A 22627-nucleotide genomic window follows, 5' to 3' on the forward strand; every position below is an offset into this window, starting at 1 on the left:
TACCCAGCAACTTTTCTCTGTTAACCACAGTAAATGTCAATAAACACATTGCCTATTCAGGGCTGCAAAACAAACTGCCTCAGCTGGTTGCTGCAGCCAGCTGGCAATACACTCACACACACATACACGCAAGCACACACACACACATACACACACACAGAAGAAGGTGTTCTTTACAGGGGTGGCAGGTTAGCAGGCTAATGCTGCTCTGCTGAATGAGTGTCCTTTGAATTGGGGGACATAATGAACTTCCAGGGATTAACCGGAGCCAAACCCTGTGGTTTACAGCTATCGTCCCGTTTGTTGGGTGCCAGGAACGTGGCGGGAATAAACTGGGTCGGTCCACAAAGCAGTCAGAGGAGCGCTGAGCTTTTGGTGAGGCAGAAAAACCAATAGAGATTGTTGAGAAAATATTTTGCTGTTTGCCCAGTGAGTGAAAGAGAGAGAAAACAAATGGAGATACAGTAAGACGGAGGAATAAAATGAGATCTAGCGGCTCCCTATTTGCTCTGTTTACCAAGATGTTTTGTCTTTTGTCAAACTGACTTTCTGGTTAAACAACCTCTTAGCCTACCTGCAGCTTATACTTTAGTAAGTGGACAGTTCAAATTGATCAGTCTGCTATCTTTATTTTATCAGAATCATTTACTCCAAGTGTACTGTTCCTTTGCAGTGCCTCTGCTCCGGTTGTTAATCTGATGTTTTCTTTTCAGTGGTTCTGTATGGGTGAAGAAAAATAAATTAATATTTACTTGTGTCGGCCTTGTCACTTATACAGACAGACGAACGTTATCTCAGCTCTCTATATTTATAGTTTGGCCGTTCATTCATTTCTTTGAAATAATTCCCTTGCGTGTGTCGAAGTTGAGAAAAAAAACAACAACAAAAAAAGCAATTAGTCTCTGGTTGTAAAACCCGGGTAAAGTCAGTGAGGCATTTAATTATACGTGTGTGTCGGCGATAAAACATTGCAACACATTGCCAATGAGTCATTAATGTATCTTATTCATTTAGCAAAAAACAATCACACGTAATTTCTCCTCAGTAAACTCAACTGTGGAAAATTCCACATTTCCCTAATGAGATTAATAAATTAATAATTTGGTAGATTATTTTTTTGTTTGTTTTGTCTTGTGAGCAGTTGGAATGGTATATTTTAAAAAAACTGACAGTCACACCTATGGACAATTTAGAGTCTTCAGTTAACCGAAGAAGCATTTTTTTGCAATGAGGGAAGAAGCCAAAGTACCGAGAGAAAACCTTGCAAATTCGGAAGAATATGCAAATTCCACAAAGGACGACCGCAGCCAAAATTCCATCCTGGGACCTCCCTACTGTGAAGCAGATGTGCTTACCATTATTCCACTATGCTGCTGCAATCCATCCATCCATCCATCCATTTTCTGAACCGCTTCTCCTCACTAGGGTCACGGGCATGCTGGAGCCTATCCCAGCTATCATCGGGCAGGAGGCGGGGTACACCCTGAACTGGTTGCCAGCCAATCGCAGGGCACATACAAACAAACAACCATTCGCACTCACAGTCACACCTACGGGCAATTTAGAGTCTCCAATTAATGCATGTTTTTGGGATGTGGGGGGAAACCGGAGTGCCCGGAGAAAACCTACGCAGGCACGGGGAGAACATGCAAACTCCACACAGGCGGGGCCGGGGATTGAACCCCGCTCCTCAGAACTGTGAGGCTGACGCTCTAACCAGTCGTCCACTGTGCCACTTGCTGCTGCAATATTTATGTAAATAAAAAAATTAGATACCAAAAATATGATCAATATTTACAGCAATATTTTTTTTTTGTTTGCACATGTAAATAAGAGAGTGAGAGCAAGGCAGTGTGAGGGAATGCATTATTGCTTTTTTGTGTCACCAGGAGTTTTTATCTATGCCAACAACATATTTTTTCTTGGTCCAAATAAGTATTTGTGCAGATAGGGTGCAAGGAGGTGCTATTTCACATTTATAGCGCTGTTGCAAAGAGGCAGAGTCACCAAATGTATTTATCAAAGGCTTTTAGCGAGCAACATTTATCCCTGATGCTTTTATAAATCAGTAAAGGACACCAACAACAAGGGAAAAAATATAATGATATAAGACAAAATAGGACAATCAGAGGACAAGAAACGTTTGCCTATTTTAATATGAATTTACACTCTCTGCATGTTCGATGCAAGAGTTTATCATAAATTGTCTTTCAGGTTCTCGTGTGTGTATGTTTGCATAAGTGTGTGTGTGTATGTGTGTGTAGGTGTGTGTGTGTGTGTGTGGGTGGGTTTTCTCCCAAGAGCACCTTTGCAAGTGCAAACAGATGTTTTATGTCTCTGTTGTTCAGAATAGGTGAGACCTCCTCCATCTTCCTAGTGTCTCCTTCTCTTCGTCTCTCGTTTCACAAGCATATGTTCCTCAGTGGCATGTGGGTGGCCCCTACAATGGTGGTGGAAGCAGGTCACCTTTCAAGCAGCTGGAATTACAAGAGAGCTCACTGCCCCGTATCTGCTCTGAATGCTCATTCAGGAAGAATTATTAATAACAAATACTGAAGAAGAGAAGCAGCAAATTCATTTCCCCTCCTCTTTTGTCTTTTTTTTCTCTCATCAAATTCAGGAAGAGATGATCAGTAAAAGAGACCATATGTGACTGTGTTCCAAAAGATTTATTTGATGCCGCTACATGTTGCATCTACTATATGAACTGAGTCTTGTCTTTTGATTTCTACTAGGAAGGTAACGTGCAAATAGACTCATTATAATGTGTTATCTGCTTAGATGTGTTCAATCATGAGAACGAACAATGCGCGTGGAAAGTTCAGTCAATTGTATCACAGTTGATTCAATAATCCCATCATGTCTTTATCTGACTTCGTAGTAAATCAGTGATATCAAGGTTTTTTTTTTTTCTGTTGATTATATTTTGCATATGGCTTATTCTTGATCAGTTGTGAATGTGCATCTGTTTGTGAAGCATGCCCTTACTGTACAATATGTGGTTTATTGATTTCTATGCACAAATACACAAGCTCTTGGTTCTGACGCACACACAGAGCCTCAGACCGAAATGGGATGTATGAATGGGTCATCTAGGTTTGTTTTTCAACCGCTCTCACTCAACAGTCCATTAGCTCAGTGCTGGAACGGCCAGTATTGTTTTCTAGCTGACATGTTTCGCCCAAGTCTAAGAGCAAGGATGAGAGAGGGAGCGTTCTATGCTGAGTGCTATAATGTTGCTCACAAAAACACACATACACACACACACACACACACACACACTTTACCTCTGAAGTTAAAGAGCTGTTAAACATTGGACACAATATTTAAAGATGAAAGTGCATCTAAATGATGATTAGATTCATGTCTGTGTTGCAGAAAATTCTGTATTAATGAATTCTCACCTTTGAAATTATGACACCTGCTTTACCACCATAATTGCCCAACATTAAGCGCTAATGGTTTCTTGCTGAGTTTGACTCACCTGTTGTCCTAACAGTCTTTTCTTTCTGCAATTTATTTTTGGTGTGAATGTTCTTTTGATGTTCAAACGTTTGTTTTCTTCCAGGGGTCGCCAACCACCACACCCAGTCCAAACTACGCCCTCCACTGCCCCCTCCACACAACCATCACACCTTGTCGCACCAGTCTGCAAACAGCCTAAACAGAAACACCCTGCGAGCGGGACGCAACCCCATTCACGCACCAGCACCTGGAACCGGAGACGGACCCACCACTCCCGAGTCTGTGCAGCTCCAAGACAGCTGGGTGCTCAACAGCAATGTCCCACTAGAAACCAGGTCAGAGATTTTTGTCTTTGCTTCTATTTTTAGTCAATATGTTTAGCTGATGTTGATATCCACAGCCATTGGCAGTAAGTGCAGCCCAGTAATCAATAGTGAGGAATGAATGCCCAGAGACATGCTGCTAAGCATCATCACTGTCAGCACAGGATGATGATGTTAGAAAGAACTGTTAAGAGAAATAATAAAAGCTGTGGAGGAAGTAGTACTGGTCCAGAATGTTTTACATAATTGACAGCAATACTGTAAGGGGAAAAAAAATACACTTTCAAGCAGCTACAATAAAAATCAGTAGCTGATCACACTCATACTCAGACTGAGGGAGCTCCTCCAAAGTCATGCAGCTGGTGCAATATTAGCTCTCGATATCCAATTTTACTATAATTAATCAAATTAAGTAAATAAATTACTTGTCAATAAAACATTTTGATGTTTCTTCTATTACTCTAAACTGCACTTCAGGATACTAAAAGAGTGACATGGAGTTTTTGACCCTGACCATTATTTACCAACCCCATCTCCATGCCATTGTCATATACAGTATGGTACTTACGTCAGTTGTAGCTGTGTTGTAAAACCAGTGATACAGAGCCATTTACTTTCATGATGATGGCTCTTTCAGGCTACCATATGCATTGTAATCTGTTAAAATAGAAGATATAACTTTTGAACAGCAACTACTTTCAGGACAAACTGTTTGAACTAAATATATATATAAAAAAGAGTATTTACATTAAAATCCATACATACGGTACATACATTTTCTATAAACACATATCAATGCTCATTGTTATTTCCTTGTGTGTGACAGCTGAGTGTATGCTGTATAATATTATAAACAGTGTTGGGCAAGCTACTTGGACAGAATAGTAAGCTAAACTACAAGTTATTCTACATTAACTTCAACTTTACTACACTGACTCTACACAACAGAGAAATGTAGCATGTTACAATAAAATAGCAAAAGAAAATAAAAAACAAATAATCATTACAGTTGCAGATGTGGTCATCATTCTCAACTATTAATTTAAGCCTTTTTTATTATAAAATATCAAGATAATTATTAAAATGACCACAACAAGAAACAAAAAAAAATTTCTGAAAATTTACTTTTCAACTTCATCTATCTCATTTTTCCTACCTTGATCTTCCTATCTAGATTCCCTTCACAAACACACGCACAGACACACACACACGTAAATCCACACACGCACATTTGTATTGAATTGCTGCCAAAGAAATGTTGCTAACTAGCGCTATGTTTGCTGACTGAGTTGTGATGACTAGCTAATTAGCTGACGATTGTTGCGTGAACTTTGGGAAATACCAGAATGTGTGTCCTTAACTTTGTGCTGGACATCTTGGATGTTGGCAGGACCTTCCTTCTGTGGTTGTACAGTAAACACTGGAACTTATAACAAAGGTTTTCTGTAAGAATTAGCTACGTAAAATGCATTTGTTAAGGTATGGTCAGGGAAATTCACATGTAGACACCTTTTCCCCCTCCTCTGCCATCGTCTCCAGCTGAGTAACAGAAGAGATGGATTTATAAGGTTGAGAACTGCCTGCAGACGCTACCTTGTCATGTGATGTAGCTTCATCACATTAAAGCTATTTAACTCAAACAGCAACATTATTGCACATTGTTTAGTTTTTTCTTGTTAGTCTATTTATACTATCCTATTTATTGTATTTTTATTGTTGCCATCTGTCACACCATCGGACCAAGAAAAAAAATCCTAGTTGTGAATGTATCTTTCACTGACAATGGCAATAAAAAAGATTTTGATTCTCTTAAGACCATGCTACGGAGAAATGTAGTTAAACTATTAACCCCGCTGCTTGTTACGTTACTGCCCAACACTGATCATAAGTATGCAGAATAAGGCCATATTAGGATGAGAAACAGCAGCGTGGTGTACAGAGTTTTTTATGTTTTTATTTAACCAGGTAAAACGCTTATTGAGATATAAAGTCTCTTTTTCAAAACAAACCTGGCCAAGAAGCAGCAGATATTTTACAGTAATAACACAACAACATTAATCCAATAAATAAATATAAAGAATAAAATATTGATAAAAATATTAAACTACAGTTTTAATTAAAAACAAAAAATGTGTTCAAAAGATGCAGTTTTGCATGTCAGAAATGACTGTTTTATCTCTAAAAAACAATACAGTTTAAGGAGGGAGGTCTAGGAATTACGTATTTAATGTTTTTTCACTGCCCCGTCAAATGTCTCAATCAGGAAACATTTCATCGCATTAAAGGTCCCATATTTTACCAAACCAACTTTTTCTAGTATTTGGGATGTCTTATTGGCTTTATGGTGCCTCAGTAAACGTGAAATATGTATTAAAATCGTCCACGCATTCCTACGCTCCAGACGTTTTTCTGCCAAGAGGTCTGAAATCTGTTCATTTGACCATTTCTCAAGCTTACCTACATCACTAGCGAAGATGCCTCCCTCTCCGCTCCCGAGCCAGCACTGTCAACATAATAACACGTGTGCGCTCACAACTGGGTCTTCTACACGGAGGCAACCAATCAGAGGAAAGGAAGCGATTTTAGCCAAATATGGACCATGTGGATACAAACAGAAGTAGCTGTCTGAGGGGCCTTTTATGCATACTAGTATGACAAAACCAAGGTGTTTTTTGTGATGAAATTGACACTTTTATACTAAGTCCATGTTAGAGTGTCACTCTATGGTGGTCTAAATAGCCAAAATACAGGACCTTTAAGAGCAAACCGGAAAATGCATTCCTACAGTATATGAGCTGCATATATCCATCAAACACACACTTAGTGAATAATCTGATTTTGTTAATAGAATGACATTAGAGAGACATTTTAATTTCAACGCCTTCTACTCCAATGTAACCTCCTCTTCATCATGAGAAAAACTTTCAAAGCACATTGCCGTTAGTCTGCTCTCTGTCTACGTGCTACCTGCAGAGAAGAAGGTGATAGAAACCATTCATTCAGCCCAACAAATGTTATCTTCCCTGTGCACAAGAGTGCTTATGGGGCGGAGCCTTCCTGCGGGGCGTTGCAGTGCGGCATGTGGTGGGAGTGACGCAGCATATACTGTATGCTCTCTTGCATCTGCACGTTTTTGAGCATTTACTCCTTAAGCTGTAGTTGTGTTTTTCCTGCTGGGCACAGGGGCTTTCCAGCACTGATGGTTTTGGATGTGTTCCCTAGTGTGCCGGCCCTTTGCAACATTAATGAGGCCTGGCTATGTTTAATTCAGCTTCACTGATCACGGCTTTATGCTCAGACTGTACTGATGCATGTGTACATGTGGATGTCTGGTGTAACTATGGCTTTCAGCAGAAGCTATATGTAGTCACAGTAGTCATTTGCAGTCATTGTTACTGTCATAAATACAAAATATTACCAAACATAAGGTACATTTGTAAAATTGAACAACACCAATTAAAAACATTGCTCAGATTTGATCATCTCTTTAGTGTGTGTCTGTACTGTACTGCATCATATAAAGTAGCAGTAGTAGTTTTTTAGCTACAAGGGTGAAATATTGGAAACATATTTTGGTCTGATGGAGTGCAGCTTGACCAACCTTCTATACCCGCAATAATAAACAAAAGGCAGAATTTTTATCATCTTGTATTGGATCTTAGAATCGAGATTTACCCCATTTGATGTATTTCCAGCAAAGAGACAGTATATTTTGAAAGGTTTGGTAAAGTGTTGTTGGAATTGTGGTTTTATTCCTGCTTTCATTGAGGTTACTAGCTGTTGTATTGGTGTGATAGAAACAGCAATGTTACTGTCCCATCTGCAGTGGTTGATTCAGTCATGTTGTAGGTTTGGGTAGGTTAGACCTTGAAAAGGTAGAAGCATTCCTGAGGAGTACGGAGTAGATACCTTCACCTTGTTGCCAGTTGCAATGACAGAATGTGGCTGGGGTTTCACAATCACATACTCACAATCAAGTCAAAGTCCCCAAGTATATTGGTGGAACATATCTCATTATAAAAAGGAACAATAAGGTAATGATGACATGTTTGTGTGCCTTCGTGTGTTTATCAGTGTCTGTGCTTCTGTACTTGAATGCAAACTTTCCTCATTGGAATTGTATGTAAATCTTGGCATTTGTCATCCACTCGTTGTGATTATGTGCATGTATGTGTCTTTTGGCTTGAGCCTATAGTGCGACAGCACTGAGAGGATGAAGATTGATCACCTCACGACACCCCAGGGTCTGGATGACTGGCAATGGAAGCAAGAGATGAAAACAGACTAGGGAGGAGGCGTGATCTAGCATAGAAAAAATAAATATAACTTGGAAATACACAGTAGGAGGGAGAGAGCTAAGGAAATGGGAAGATACAGTTTTCAGTAGAGGTGAGAGAGAGAAATAGATGGGGAGACAAGAAAATATTGTGAGAGAAGTAAATTCTTTGGGGAGTGTGAGAGAGGAGATAAAAAGGAAGCCTGGGTAGAACATGGATTATTTTACTGGTGTGAGATAAGACTATAGAGTTTGTGTGACATTGTGTATGTTTCTGAGCAAGAGTGCAAAACCTTGCTTTGTAAGTAAGCGCACATTCAGATTTGTGCTGGTGTTTTGTTAAAAAACACCAGATTTACGGTTCATCTCTTGCTTGGGAAACTGATATGGGTTTTCAGTCCTGAGCTGTATTCTCAGGTCATACCCCTGCTCACGCCCATGACCCCAACTCAAGGAGAGAAATACAATCAATATGATGGGTGCAACATTTCAATTTATCTGGATGGAGTAGCAGAGACCAAAGCGGGTTGGGCTGCTAGGTTACCATCAGTTGCATTATTGTGGGACAGATTTGGAGTTGCTACTTTAAGGAACTACAGGGGATGAATAAATGGGAGCAGTTAAAACAAAACAATATTCATATCCACCACCGTGTATATCCTATCTGTTCTTGCATTTTGGATGTCTGTTTTTCAGGCCATAAGGACTTTGATGGGTTGATGTGGACTGGAAATATGGAAATTGGGAATCTATGAGCATACTACAAAAAAAACACACTCATTCATCAGCTGTTAAGTGTACATCAAAGCAAGAGGTGCCACTATAATACCCAAACGTGAGGCCATTTTAGCTCATCGGAATTATTTGCTCTAAGCAACAAAAACAATGGAACAGAAATGTAATAGCTTTGGCCTGATATTGGAGTGGAGTCAGGTGGGGGAGGTGTTTCAACACCCACACTTTTCCCGATGAGAGGGTTTAACGCCGACACTTTTTTTCGCTGCTATTTCACAAGCACCTTATAACAGTCGCCCACTCTCCCCCTCTCAGCCTGCACTGTGGCAGCCTTCTCTCCTCCTCCTTGAAACATGAACCCAACTTTTTTATTTTCATGACCTGACAAAGAGCGGTACGGTATCCCACCATATTCTTACTATTTTCTGATTTCATCTTGTTGCTATCTCAGATAAAAATAATATAGTTGCAAGCTGTGCCAATTGAACATTATTATTATATTGTAGTATGTACAATGAAAACAAAAACACCATATGAGATAACATGTATTAGATCTCTCATAAACAATCATGTCCTCCTTCAGAAGAACATGCATCAAATGAATGGCCATTGTTCTTCATCCATCTGTCCTTCTGCTTTGTATCTATTCCCATAATTGTGGTTGGAAACAATTCTCGGGGCGACATCCTTGAGCCCTTTGTTTAACGCTCAGATCTGGCTCCATCCAGAGTTGACTTCTCATTAATTGTCTTCTGATGATGACGATTCACTATACTATCCAGAGCAACCACATGTTTGTGAACTAAGAAATAAAGATGTGTGTGCATGTTTGCAAAAGACGTCTTCGCTCAAGGGAAATGCTAGCTTTGACTTCCTGCTAATTACCCAGCACGCTCTCTGTTCTGTGGTTAATTGTCCAGGTCCTCTATTCTCTCAATGGGGTTGCAAAGGATTGAAAATAGATCAACCGTTCTTCTAATCTTCAGCCTCCTGTCCATCCTCCATTCTTCTCATTTTTTTTGCATACAGATGCAAGATAAGTGTTTTCAAGCACATGCAGGGATATCTCATGAAAGAAAACCACATCAGTTGTGAATGTTTGTGCGTGAGCAGTAGTCCCTGCGTGTCAGTGTGTGAGTTAGTTTGTGCCTGCTCCTCGTGTGTGTGTGAGTTGCATGCATTAGATGACAGCGGGGTAGCAGTCGTTACTTGCTGCTTCTAGCCATGCGGGAGGAAAAGGGTGTAGCTGAGGGGTCTCTGTCAGCACTCTCTAATTATGTGTGACGGTTCCATGCTGGACCAACGTGGACAATTCCACAGTGCTCACACACATCCACACACATGCACGCACACACACAGACACGCACACTCACACACGCGAACACACAAATAACCCAATTTAATGATACATAGCTGTGATTGCCAGCTGCCTGCTATGATAGAAACCCTCCGTGGTCCTCTGCAACATAAATCAATGTCAATTACCTCCCCAGAGTACATTAGACACTTTACATTCCTAGTAGTAATTAGTATGGCTTGTAGACATATATTCATCTCACACCAAGCTCACAGTGGCCCCTCTGCATGCAGTAAAGCTAATGAATGAGTAAAATGCATATATTTCATATACTGTGCATTGTCTCATGTAGAATGCAAGTAATTTGCCAGTTGTTACACAAATCAGTTGCATTGTGTTTAATCACTGCCAGCAGTATTACGGGTGGTAAAAATGAGTTGAAGCAAAGGCACATGCTGGTTGACCTTGGTGCGTGCGTGCATGTAAACACAGGGGTCCTTACTTTTGGGTTTGTGTAAGCTTATGCATGCATATTAATATTGATGGGTTTGTCACTGAGAGGCAGCTATTTTTAGAGAGTAACCTCATGTTTCTTTGTCTGCGCCTTTTTTCAGCTTCTTTCTGTCGAGTCTTCTCTTGTTGTCACGAAACTCACTTGACAGGTAAAAAGGAGGACCATGAAAGTGGAAAAGAGGATGCTGATCCAACAATCAGTGGCACACAATGATGAGAGGGCGAGAGACAGTAGAGGCTGACTGAATAATTGATAGAGTGGAATGCTATTACCACACAATATCGTCATGCTCTGAACACATCACCTGTTTTCACTGACTGTTCTTAGATGAGTAGTTATTAAAGACATCAAAAGGATACAGCCTATCACACAGTAGAGTCTAGTTAATCATATATTAAATAGCAGTCAGCAAATCCAGCAACAGCGGTGGATTACGACTAGTCGGAATTTCACACCTAAAGCCAAGGAGGAGGAAAAAGGAACACTGACATATTTTAAATGAATATGCACTGCTAGTATTGTGGACAAAAATTAGGCCATACAGTATTCATTAAAAAAACACTGACGATATTAACAATATGGTCCATTAAATAGACAAAAAAAAAATCATGACATGCAACATGTGCATTGTACTTTATACGTACATAGAAGACAAGCATGAGCAGAACCAGGAGGTGCTTGAGGTTGCTATAGCTCCCACTGGAATACCAATAGCACCCCCAAGAAAATATGCTATTATTGTCATTCACGGATAACGTAGGCAGCTAGGATTTAGTTTCCACTCAATGAATGTGTGTATGCTTATCTGTGCCTGTGATTGAGGGTGTAGTCCACCATTTGCCTACAGACAGCTGGGATAAGCTCCAGCTCCCTGTGACCCTCCATCCATCCATTTTCTGAGCCGCTTCTCCACACTCGGGTCGCGGGCGTGCTGGAGCCTATCCCAGCTGTCATCGGGCAGGAGGCGGGGTACACCCTGAACTGGTTGCCAGCCAATCGCAGGGCACATAGAAACAAACAAACATTCACACTCACAGTCATGCCTACGGGCAATTTAGAGTCTCCAATTAATGCATGTTTTTGGGATGTGGGAGGAAACCGGAGTGCCCGGAGAAAACCCACGCAGGCACGGGGAGAACATGCAAACTCCACACAGGGGGGGACGGGGATTGAACCCCACACCTCAGAACTGTGAGGCTGACGCTCTAACCAGTCGGCCACCGTGCCGCCCCCTGTGACCCTAATATTTTTTTCCTTGCATGTCATACACCTCACCCGTAAAAAAAGTTTTTTTTTGTTGTTTTTTTTCCAGGAAATTAAATTTTTCATGTCTTCTGTTAGCCTCACAAAATTCTTAGTAAAAAAGCCACACTGCACTGGTTTTATTTTAGCTGTTTTTTGTGTAAGCATCTACCGATTGGTGCTAGCAAGCCTCCCTCAGGATTAGCAGCCGTACATGCTTATCCAAAGATTGAATTTTGTTTGTGTGCGTGCGTGTGTGTGTGTGTGTTTGTTTGTAATGTTTTATGTTACACTAGACGAGGAATTGCGGCATGGTGGTTGACTGGTTAGAGCGTCTTTTAGACGTTAGAGTTCTGAGGACTGTGGTTCAAATCCCGGCCCTGCCTGTGTGGAGTTTGCATGTTCTCCCTGTGCCTGCGTGGGTTTTCTCCGGGTACTCCGGTTTCCTCCCACATCCCAAAAATAGAACATGCATGGTAGGTTAATTGAAGACTCTAAATTGTCCTTAGGTGTGAATGTGAGTGGAAATGGTTGTTTCTTTATGTGTGCCTCCTGCCCGAAGATAGCTGGGATAGGCTCCAGCACGCCCACGACCCTTGTGAGGATAAGCGGCTCAGAAAATGGATGGATGGATGGATAGACGAGGAATTCATTTTACACATATGTGACAGTTTGGTATGAAGAAAAACTGATTTGGAATATAATTCAAAGTCGAATTAATCTAAGTTTGACTGGAATTATAGAATGGAAGGGGAGTCCTTTCACATGAAGGCGAATCACAGCTCTCTTTCCGGTGTACATTCCATTTTCCCTTCTCTTTAATAGTTATTTTTGGCGAGCTATATTGTACTTTAAAGACAAGTACATGATTGTGAATGTTTTCTTACATCACAACTGATTACATTTCCAGTTCTATGGTTGTCATTACACTTTCCCTCCTTGTCATAACTAGCATCCTTCTGTGTTGGTTCCATAAAAACCAGACATTAATAGTTTAGAGAGTCAAAAATGTTGTTCATATTGATACACAAATGCTGCATAAACACATAAACAGGCAGTACACCAATACTCTCTGGCATATATTCTTCAAACTTTATGGAAAACGAGTTATAATAACAATATTCGATCGTGAGTTCTTCTACTTTCTTTGTTACTGCAAGTTTGTATCTCATTGCGTGCACCACACTGCCCATCAGAGGTCAAGATTTGCACAGGAGTTATTTTATGGAACCCATCCATCCATCCATTTTCTGTACCGCCTTATACTCACAAGGGGTTAATAATGGGTCAGTTTTTCCTCATACCTACTGTTGCTGATTATTGTTCTCTGTTTGAGTAATATCACTTGATCAAGCCTTTTCTAACATTCCATACGACAAAATGCGTAAATTATTCATGATTATTGCTGAAATCATATCAGACCGATATCGGTATTGGCCAAAACACAAGGCTGCAATATAGGTATCTGATCAGAAGTGAAAAAGTTGGATCGGTACATCCGTAGTCATTGTCCATTGTCATTGTCATTGTCCATTGTCCAACTACAGAGTCAAAGTCGGTTCTCATGGAGGATCACCAGACTTATGAGAAATACAGCAGACACAGACAAATGGAATGAGTCTACAAATCAATTGTAGATGTTACACTACTATAGCCTTTACATGCAGATTGTTAGCAGAATTTTTTTAATGTAAATTACAACTATTGTTCTAACACGTTTCATAGAGGTATCCTTGAGCAAAAATGCGTGTTGTCACTGAAAGAGTCCTACACATTTCACAAAGACACACAAACACACATAAGCAATCCTGATTAAAAATGTCTGTATTCAGTCTTCTTTGAGGCTGGAGTGACCTCACCTCCTCTGATCGGTCACATACACCTGAGGGAGTCCGTGGTACCTCCTCACTTCCTGTACATGCGTGACAGAGTATGGTGAAAGGTGCCACAAAGGTGTAACAAAGTCTTTTTCCTGTGTGCTGTGAAAAAGTTTCTTCAAATCCGCTGTTTCATTTTTTTCATGCCTACAATGTTGCTTGTCACTCAAAGCAATGTAAGCCTGAAAAGAAAGAGTTAGAAGAAAATATATTTATAGGAGAATGAAGGGATGCATAATGAAAGATGTTTTTATGCTGTCAGAAAAAATAATATCATTGGAAATGGGTAAAGAACAGAATGGAAAGTGTTGAATGGAAAGTGAGAACGCAGAAGGGGCTGTGCACTGTGTGAGCAGGTGCAGCAATAGCAGAGGATAATGGGTAATATGAGCGAAGGGATGATGGTTTAGATTCCTCTTTTATCCTTTCTGAGCCTTGACCCCACTGGGGCAATGAGAACAGGGGAGAGGAACAGCAAAGATTCTCCACAGCCATCATATGTGAAGGCCTATATAAGTTGTGTGAACAGAAGCATAGCAAAGGCATTTAGGGGAAATATAAGAGTATTGACGGTTCAAAAGTGACCTTGGCATGGAACGGGCCGTATTGGAGACACAATCAGTTCAAGCATGTTCAAAATCATATGGCGAGAAGAGAATATCGGAGGGAGGAATTGGACCAAGAGTTGCACATATGTGACCCAACTGACTAAAATCGCAGTGCTCATTTGTAGTGTCTAATCCATGTTTTGCTTAAAAGGCTTAATCCACACATATCTTTTTTTTCCTATATATATATATATATATAAAATAAATTATCTTCCCTGCTCCAGGATCAAAACATTCTGACATGTCCGCAACCAACGGCATTTTAACAACAGCCTCAGTACACATGGAAAGGGATTTTCAAGCTGCCATGTGCAATAGCCACCACTTAGGCCATGCCTTCTGATGCATAAGCGATGAGATTTTAATAAACTTAAATATGCTAAATGTATAGAAAAAAATGTGTTTTAAAAATCACCTTGTTGGTATGACGCTGTACACACCCTCAGCATTGACAACTAACATCTTTTGTGTCTTGTTTTCTTGTCTTCAGGCACTTCTTATTCAAGACATCGTCCGGGACCACCCCGTTGTTCAGTAGCTCGTCTCCCGGCTACCCTCTCACTTCTGGAACAGTGTATTCTCCGCCCCCTCGCTTGCTACCCAGAAACACATTTTCCCGATCGGCCTTCAAGCTAAAGAAGCCTTCCAAGTACTGCAGCTGGAAATGTGCCGCGGTGACTGCCATTGCTGCAGCTGCCCTGCTGGCCATCCTATTGTCCTACCTTATCGGTGAGCGGTCTTTTGAGTATCACCAATCAAGAAATTCCATTTTATGGATTGAATAATATATCCCATTAGGAATTAAACAAACACACAGTGCAGGTGAACGTAATAAACTGGGATGCACGTAACATTTTTGGTCTCAGGGGAGAACCATTTGGTCCTCAAACTTGATCTAATTTGTTTTCCATTGACTGAGCTCACAGAATTAACCAAGGATTGAAATATATGAATAATTTCACACATACATTATTTTAATTACAATACAACCAGCAAAACTGAACACATTACTAAACACATTATCACTAAACTTTCGAAAGCAATTCTCTAGTACTGAAAACCAAATAAAATGACAGTGATAATGACAGTTTTGTTAAACACAATGCCTTTGTCATTAAATATTTTCTTCAGTTGTGCAGGTTTTTGCATTCCTTTTTCTAAATAAAAGACTAACAACTTTACAGTGAAGTCACTGCACTGTAGCAAATAATCAGCTGACTTCACTTGGTGTTGTTCTCTGTGATATGGGCAATAAACAGATAATGCACAAGGGAATCCCCGATTTCTATCCCTTTATATATCTCTACCCCGAGCCCTTTATATATCCCTCCCCTGACTGCAGCTGTCGGTGGACACTGAGACCAACCTTGCCTTCTTCTCATCCGCCAATCCACAATAATAGAACAGGGTTTAATAGAAATCCATCAGTAATGTTCTATGTTGTTTGACTGGCCCCCATATCTGTTCATAAATTTCAGGCACACACAACCCTCATCCTTTGTTCTGGAGCACACAATTTATTGTGACCACACATGCACAAGTCTCCACTCTTGGGCACTCCTGGTAATGAACGCATTCTTATATGCATGCTTACTAATCTATAACATACTTCCAGTGTTTGCTGACATGATTCACTGGCGTTCAAGACAGGAAGACAATCAAACGAACTGTGTGTCTGTAGGTGCTGTTCCCGAGCCCTTGATTGGCCTCTTAACCCAGAGACAAAAATCAACAGAGAGGGGTTGTGAAGCCTTTCCAAAATCAGAAGAAACGCACACCTTCACCCCACCCCTTATCGACTTCACATAACTTATTTAGAATGTGTCTTATATTATTGATATACATGTATATACAGTATACATCACCATCCATCTTTCCATCTATAGGGCCCCAGCTACCTTCCCCTGGATTTGTCAAGAATGCAACTGTGCAAATGCTTGCGCACATGCCGTATTTATTTCAGTGTCTGCGTGTGCATGTATGCATTTGTGTGTGTGTGTGTCTGTGTGTGTGTGTGTATGCATGTGCCGTACATGTCTGTGGATGCGCAAGTAAGCGTATATTCAGGTGTGTGTTTGTGTGCGTGCGTGCGTGTGCCATCCATGTGTCTGGATGCACACTTTAGCGTGGTGTGCGTGTGTGCGTGTGCCATCCATGTGTCTGGATGCACACTTTAGCGTGTATTTGTGTGTGTGTGCATGTGTTGTGCGTGTGTGTACAATAGATGCGCCAATGTGTAGGTACAGTATGGGTGAGTGTACTCGTGTGTGTGTGTGTGTGTGTGGCCACACTTCACCTCTCCCCACAGAGTGCCCTTGAGAGTCCTTCTGAGCAGATCAAGGCCCCTTGCCCCTGGCATTAAGACAGATCCTTTCTCTCCTGGGCTTTCACGGTCACACTGGACTGGACAACCACGCATGGACCTGTGCAGCTGGGGTAGCCAAGGGGGCTCGGTCCTCCCCACATCCCTCCCCCATAATGCTTGACAAGCACATACTTTAGATGCAATTGAATTATCATTTTGCCCACCATTTTGTATTAGCATAGTTGGACACATCCATTTAAATTTTTATTGCACGAGATATGAGTTCAGATAATATTAATAAGCTATTGCTAGTGTCTAATGAGGAAAGTCCACGCGTGTATGTGTGCAACATTTAATAAATAGACATTCTGATTAACTAAATGGGGCATCCATGGCTTAGCTGAATAGCAAAAATCCTTCCCGTGATTCTCCTGACTGGCAGAGGGTGGGTGGGTGTATGTGAAATTGTTAGGACTGATTGATCATATCGTATCTATTTATCTATCTAGCTGTCGTGACTGAGGTGCCCTCAAGCAAGACTCACTGGTGTTCTCTGTTCACTCCTATGATGGTTAAAATGCAGTAGTCAAATTTCATGCATTCATCTGTGTGGCAAAAAAAAAAGGTTTTATGTAGATGAATAGGTCACCCGCATGATATAATCAGAACACTGAATATGTTGGGTTTACTTTAATGCATTTTAACTGACTTGCGTACATTTGAAGGATGGAGTCCTTCAGTTTTCAAGAATTATTTGATTCTATTTCAAACATCTGTTTTCCAAATGCTGTATAATTATTGAGCTGGCTATAATTCAATATATAATACACAATAGCTTATTGTTATTCTTAATTTGGAAAACTCCAAGGCTGTTTTCAGCTGTTGTAAATGGATGGTTTTGATGTTTTGTCTGAGCTGAACAGAGCTCTATCGGAGCTGCCAAGCCTGAAACCCTTGTGTTTACCTAGCTTTTTGTTGCGGTAATCGTGCAGTGAATTTCAGTCGAAAGAGTTCACCGCTCATAAGGGGATTTTCTACATTGTTTTTATGCTGTGTATATGTGCGTATCTAGAGCATGGTGCTTACAGGCAGGATTGAACAGAGTGCCCAGAGCCATGCAGCGTGAAGAGGACCTCTCTGAGGCGCTCGCCCGGGAGCCCCCCTCATAAATTACACCAGGACACATGTGCCTGGACAGCACTTTTTTTTATTTGCTAGTGTATGTGCATTTTTGTGTGAGCACAAGCGACAGGATGGTGTAACTTACTTCTCTTTGTGTTACCATGAGAATGTAATGGCCTTCAAATATTGTTTTTCTTTCTTATTATTTTTCTAGTCCACGAGTAGAGCTTCGGAACTTCTCAGACATTCTTATAGGAAAGGAGGTAATTTCAAACCGTTAAAACAGACAAGAGACTAAATTAGAGAACAATTTGAGACTATTTGAAGTTGATCTTCCAAAAAGCCAAGTGGATGACAAATTTAGACAACCGTATGCGCTTGCTTGTATTCGTTCGTTCATGCGTGCCCATTCCTGGACTTTTCTTGCTGTTGTACAGCATTGGGTGTGTTGCCCTAATGTGAAGGCATGATTGTGCTAAACGACAAAATGAGAGTAATTGTTCTCCATTTGCCCATCGCCTGCTTTACTTGTTCCATGCACCAGAGCAAAAGGAGAGGTTGTTGCTAGGATACAGGTGAACGGTTGGCATACAGGAGCAGATGCAGGTCCGTCGTCATGCATGGCAAACTGCCGACAGAGTAAAGCAAAAGGGCAAAAAAAAAAAAAACGAGAAATGGGTGTAATGGAGTTTGGAGCAGAGAGGGCAGATGAGAAGAAGGGAGATGTGTCACTGTCACCATGATGCCAGAACTTAAGCGGGAAAGGAAAGAAGGATTGATGACTGAAGACACCGAGAGGAGTGAGGCTGGGGCTGCTATGTCACTGTCTGCACCATAAGAGGCGAGGGCAAACGACTCTGTGGTGGAGGGAAGGTGATTTACTCCAAAAAGGGTTTGTTGCTTGCTTACTAGAGAAGAGGCTGAAGTAATGGAGGCTGGTTTTAGGAGTGACAAGACAGTCAGGTGCAGAGAGGAGAAACTGAGAAGAGGAGAGATGAAGGGGAAAGCAGCCTCCTGAGGTTATGTCTCCTGGTATATCAGTGGGACTAATGTTTCTTAATTGATCACAGCGAGCACAGAACAGAGGGAGTGTGACAGAGTCAACGAAAGGACGGAGTGACTGTGAAGGACATCAACAGGGCCATAATGACAAAAGAAGTGAGAAGGACTTGAAGATTGAAAATAAAAAGAGTGAAAAGAAGAAGGAACCCTGCTTGATCTACATATGAAAGATGGAGGTCATGTGAATGTGCATGGTTACATGCAAACAGTCTCAGGTGCACCCTTGACTACAATGAAACTTGCTCGCAGGAGCTCATGTCACCTTTGCAGGCATGCGCCACATTTGTGTGTTTGATGGCCAAATATGTGGCATGTTCCACATGGTGATGTGATGAGAACTGATGAATGAGAACACATACATTAAACATACACACTCGTGTGTCCATTTGTGTGTGTGCGTGTGTGTGTGTGTCTGTGTGTGTGTGTGTGTGTGTGTGTGTGCGCCATCAGGTATAACCTTCATGCCTGTAAACCACTTTCTATGCCTCATGGCTGGCCCACAATTCCAACACTGAAAAAAAATCCTTTGAATTGACTGAATTGGAACATGTACATCAGTTGCACATGATTTAAATGTCTTAAACTAACATATATTATTTGATTATTTTCGAGGAAAAGAGAGGAAAATTACATCCATTTACTACATTTTAGGCGGCACGGTGGCCGACTGGTTAGAGCGTCAGCCTCACAGTTCTGAGGTGCGGGGTTCAATCCCCGTCCCCGCCTGTGTGGAGTTTGCATGTTCTCCCCGTGCCTGCGTGGGTTTTCTCCGGGTACTCCGGTTTCCTCCCACATCCCAAAAACATGCATGAATTGGAGACTCTAAATTGCCTGTAGGCATGACTGTGAGTGCGAATGGTTGTTTGTTCCTATGTGCCCTGCGATTGGCTGGCAACCAGTTCAGGGTGTACCCCGCCTCCTGCCCGATGACAGCTGGGATAGGCTCCAGCACGCCCGCGACCCTAGTGAGGAGAAGCGGCTCAGAAAATGGATGGATGGATGGATACTACATTTTAATCATGTGCAACCGAAAATTAAGTACCTTTTTTTAGTGAACGTGATCACAGTTACTTCGGATTATTCACGCTTTATTAGTAGCCTGCCTGCATTGTGTAATATGCGGAATATTGTTTATTTTAAAAATACAATCATTTGCCACCTCGCACACGTGCAGTATTCTCAGGCTGGTGATTCTCAAACCACCATTACTGGATCCCATTGACAAAAGTCCTATTTTGAAACAGTTCCTTCTGAGTGTAATAGGGGACACAAAATGATTCTGGGATGACAATTTCCTGCTGTAAAGAGAAGTCACAATATACTGTAAGGAACCGTAAAGTACTGTTTTATTGAAATATTCACTCAAATCAAATAACGAGGGTGTAAGCAATACCTCTTGCAAGATTGACTATTTTTTTGCAGTTTTGGCTCCCTTACCGTTTTCATAATGAGAAGTAAGAGCAAAAACAACCTCGTGGGTTGTGTCACTGTCAAACCTACAGCTTTCACAATGCGGCTTCTTTCCAAACCGAGCTCCTTGACCCCAAAGTATCTGATCCCTCTGCATGTGGCTTCCCTTCTGCTTATCCAAGGTAGAACAGCTAGAGGTCAGGATGTGTCGCTCATGCCAGCGCCAGTGAGTAGGTGTGTCTGTGTTTGTGTGTCTGTGTGTGTCCATGTCCTCATCCATTTAGTGTGAGTTTGTGTAAAGGTGAAGGCACAGTCGGGCATATGGTGATATGCAGGAACCTGGGCATGAGGATCAGCCATGGAGCTCCTGTCCATAGCAGCAGGGCCTGTCGTACTGGCAAAGGTGAGACTCTTATCACACTCTGCGAGCCCAGGAAAAAGGGCAGGGCCAGGGCCACGCACAAGGCGCTACACCATCTGCACCTGAGGGATAAATGGTCATTTCCATTGTCCAACCCATACAAGCGGACAGCTTGCACAAGAGTTTGTAACATCAGTGTTTATCCTTGAACCACCCATATATATTTAGGTTGGATAAGATATGCGCTGTTACAAAAAGTTTAATTAGCAGCCGCAATGACATCATGGCCGAGCTGTATTAATATTGCTTGCATTAGCGTGCATGGGCTTGTTTGATTCATTTATTTACTCATTCATTTATTCATTAGTGTGGGTTTTATTGAAGCTCAATTGTCAGTCCAATTAGGCCCACAGTGCTTCACTAGTCCTGTGTTGGAAACAGGAGAGGGATGAGAGAATCTCTTTTCCTCTCTTCTCTTGCTTTATCCCATTTTGTCTCTTGGCCTCCAAAACATGTTCTCCCTTCTTCCGTCCTTGATTTCCCCTCACTCTTTCTCTCTCCCTCTCTGATCTGCGATAAGATAGCATAGTTCCTCATATCCTGTTTCTAATACAGATCGATGAGAGGGGGTGGGCCGGTAAGATGGATGAGACGTGGCAGAATGGGTTGATTTGGAACAGCGAAAGTGGGGGATGGGCAAGGCAGAGGAGGGTGGGGAGGATAAGGTAGAGATATCCGAGAAGGAAATGAGGATTCAGAAAGGAGGACATCGCTCAGATTCACATCTCCTTTCATTTAGCCCATCGTGCACACAAACACTCTTCCAAGAGTCTTGTGCATACACGGCCACATTTGCATGGAGCCGTCTCAATATCTTAGTGCCAATAAGGCAGCCACTTCTGCTGCGTGATTGAGTGAGTTCCCTCTTCTAATGCGCGATGCAGGTGTAGTAGCTGTGATGAGCAACCTTTTTATATTGCAGTCAGTTTCAGTTGGGTTGCATCAGCTGGGTGAGAAGGTCCCGTCGGGGTTACTCTATGTGGGTGTGCATGTGTGTGTGCAAGCCTGCGTGTGTGTGTGTTTTCATTAGGGGCATGTGCAGATGAACACACAATTTAAGGCAGACAAATTTATATTTAAGCCCAGCAAGTCCTAAACCCTCTGTCTCAGACAAATCATCCATAGTTAAAAGAAGAGCAGAAAAAGGAAAGCTGATTTAATACATGGACGATAGCATTTTGTAAACATTTAAAAGGGCGTGAAAATTTATGACCTGAAGCAGTGAAAGTCTTCTCTCACCATTGTTTCCAATAAGAGTACTGCAGACAGAACAATGACATTGTGGGCACATAAAAAGGAAAGTGGGCTTAGTAGCTATCTCTGCAACATTAAGTACACCTTTATTTTAATGACATCAAATACGTTCTTTTCTAAAGTCTGCTTTTAAGAGGCTAATAAGCTCTGTTTTGATTGACAATGGATGAGAGGTATTAATTTAACAATACGCTTGTTATTTTGTGATTGGTGTAGAGCTTTACTACATTTGTACTAAAATGGATTTTGAGTGTTTTTTGCCTCACGTAAAAACTAGAAACACTTCTAAGTATCATGTTGCATTGCAGTTCTGCACCACTATAAAGTACAGCCACAATAATAAAAACTATCTCATCAAATTGATACATCCATGAAAGTGCCAATCAAAATACGGCATTAATTAGTATTAGTGACGGATGACGGTCTTGTCAATGGGGGTGTCTGATAGAAAAGCAAGCAAAAGGCTTCCTAAACTAATTAACAGGATAGAGGGCTGATCCCAGCTACAATTACCAGCCTAATAGAGGTCAGAGTTGTTCATTTAGTAGCAAATTAAAACAGATATTATGCATGTATTGGGGTGGCCATGGGAGATGGCAAAGAGAATTGAGCTGCCTTTGTGTGTACAAAGGAGGCTGGCATTCCTGGCTTTTTGTTTAGTTGTATAGGAACAGATTATTTGCAATACTAAAATGCTTCACTGTAATAGCATGAAA

The 22627-nt window shown here is 41.3% G+C and overlaps 1 protein-coding gene across 26 annotated transcripts in view; it reads left to right on the top strand.

Annotated features, from left to right (window-relative positions):
- tenm2a (teneurin transmembrane protein 2a) overlaps nucleotides 1–22627 on the top strand; it is a 262652-nt gene that overhangs the window by 191871 nt on the left and 48154 nt on the right. For 23 of the 26 annotated variants that reach the window (XM_061787016.1, XM_061787025.1, XM_061787022.1 and 20 more), the window contains 2 exons: nucleotides 3569–3800; nucleotides 14828–15066. In XM_061787016.1, the coding sequence (XP_061643000.1) occupies nucleotides 3569–3800; nucleotides 14828–15066 (471 nt within the window). Of the gene's footprint in view, nucleotides 1–3568; nucleotides 3801–14827; nucleotides 15067–19686; nucleotides 20640–22627 lie in introns of those variants that run through there. The other 3 variants (XM_061787041.1, XM_061787039.1, XM_061787042.1) reach the window with 3 other exon arrangements.

This window comes from Phyllopteryx taeniolatus, chromosome 10 (genome assembly GCF_024500385.1).
Source record: "Phyllopteryx taeniolatus isolate TA_2022b chromosome 10, UOR_Ptae_1.2, whole genome shotgun sequence".
NCBI classification, from domain to species: domain Eukaryota; kingdom Metazoa; phylum Chordata; class Actinopteri; order Syngnathiformes; family Syngnathidae; genus Phyllopteryx; species Phyllopteryx taeniolatus.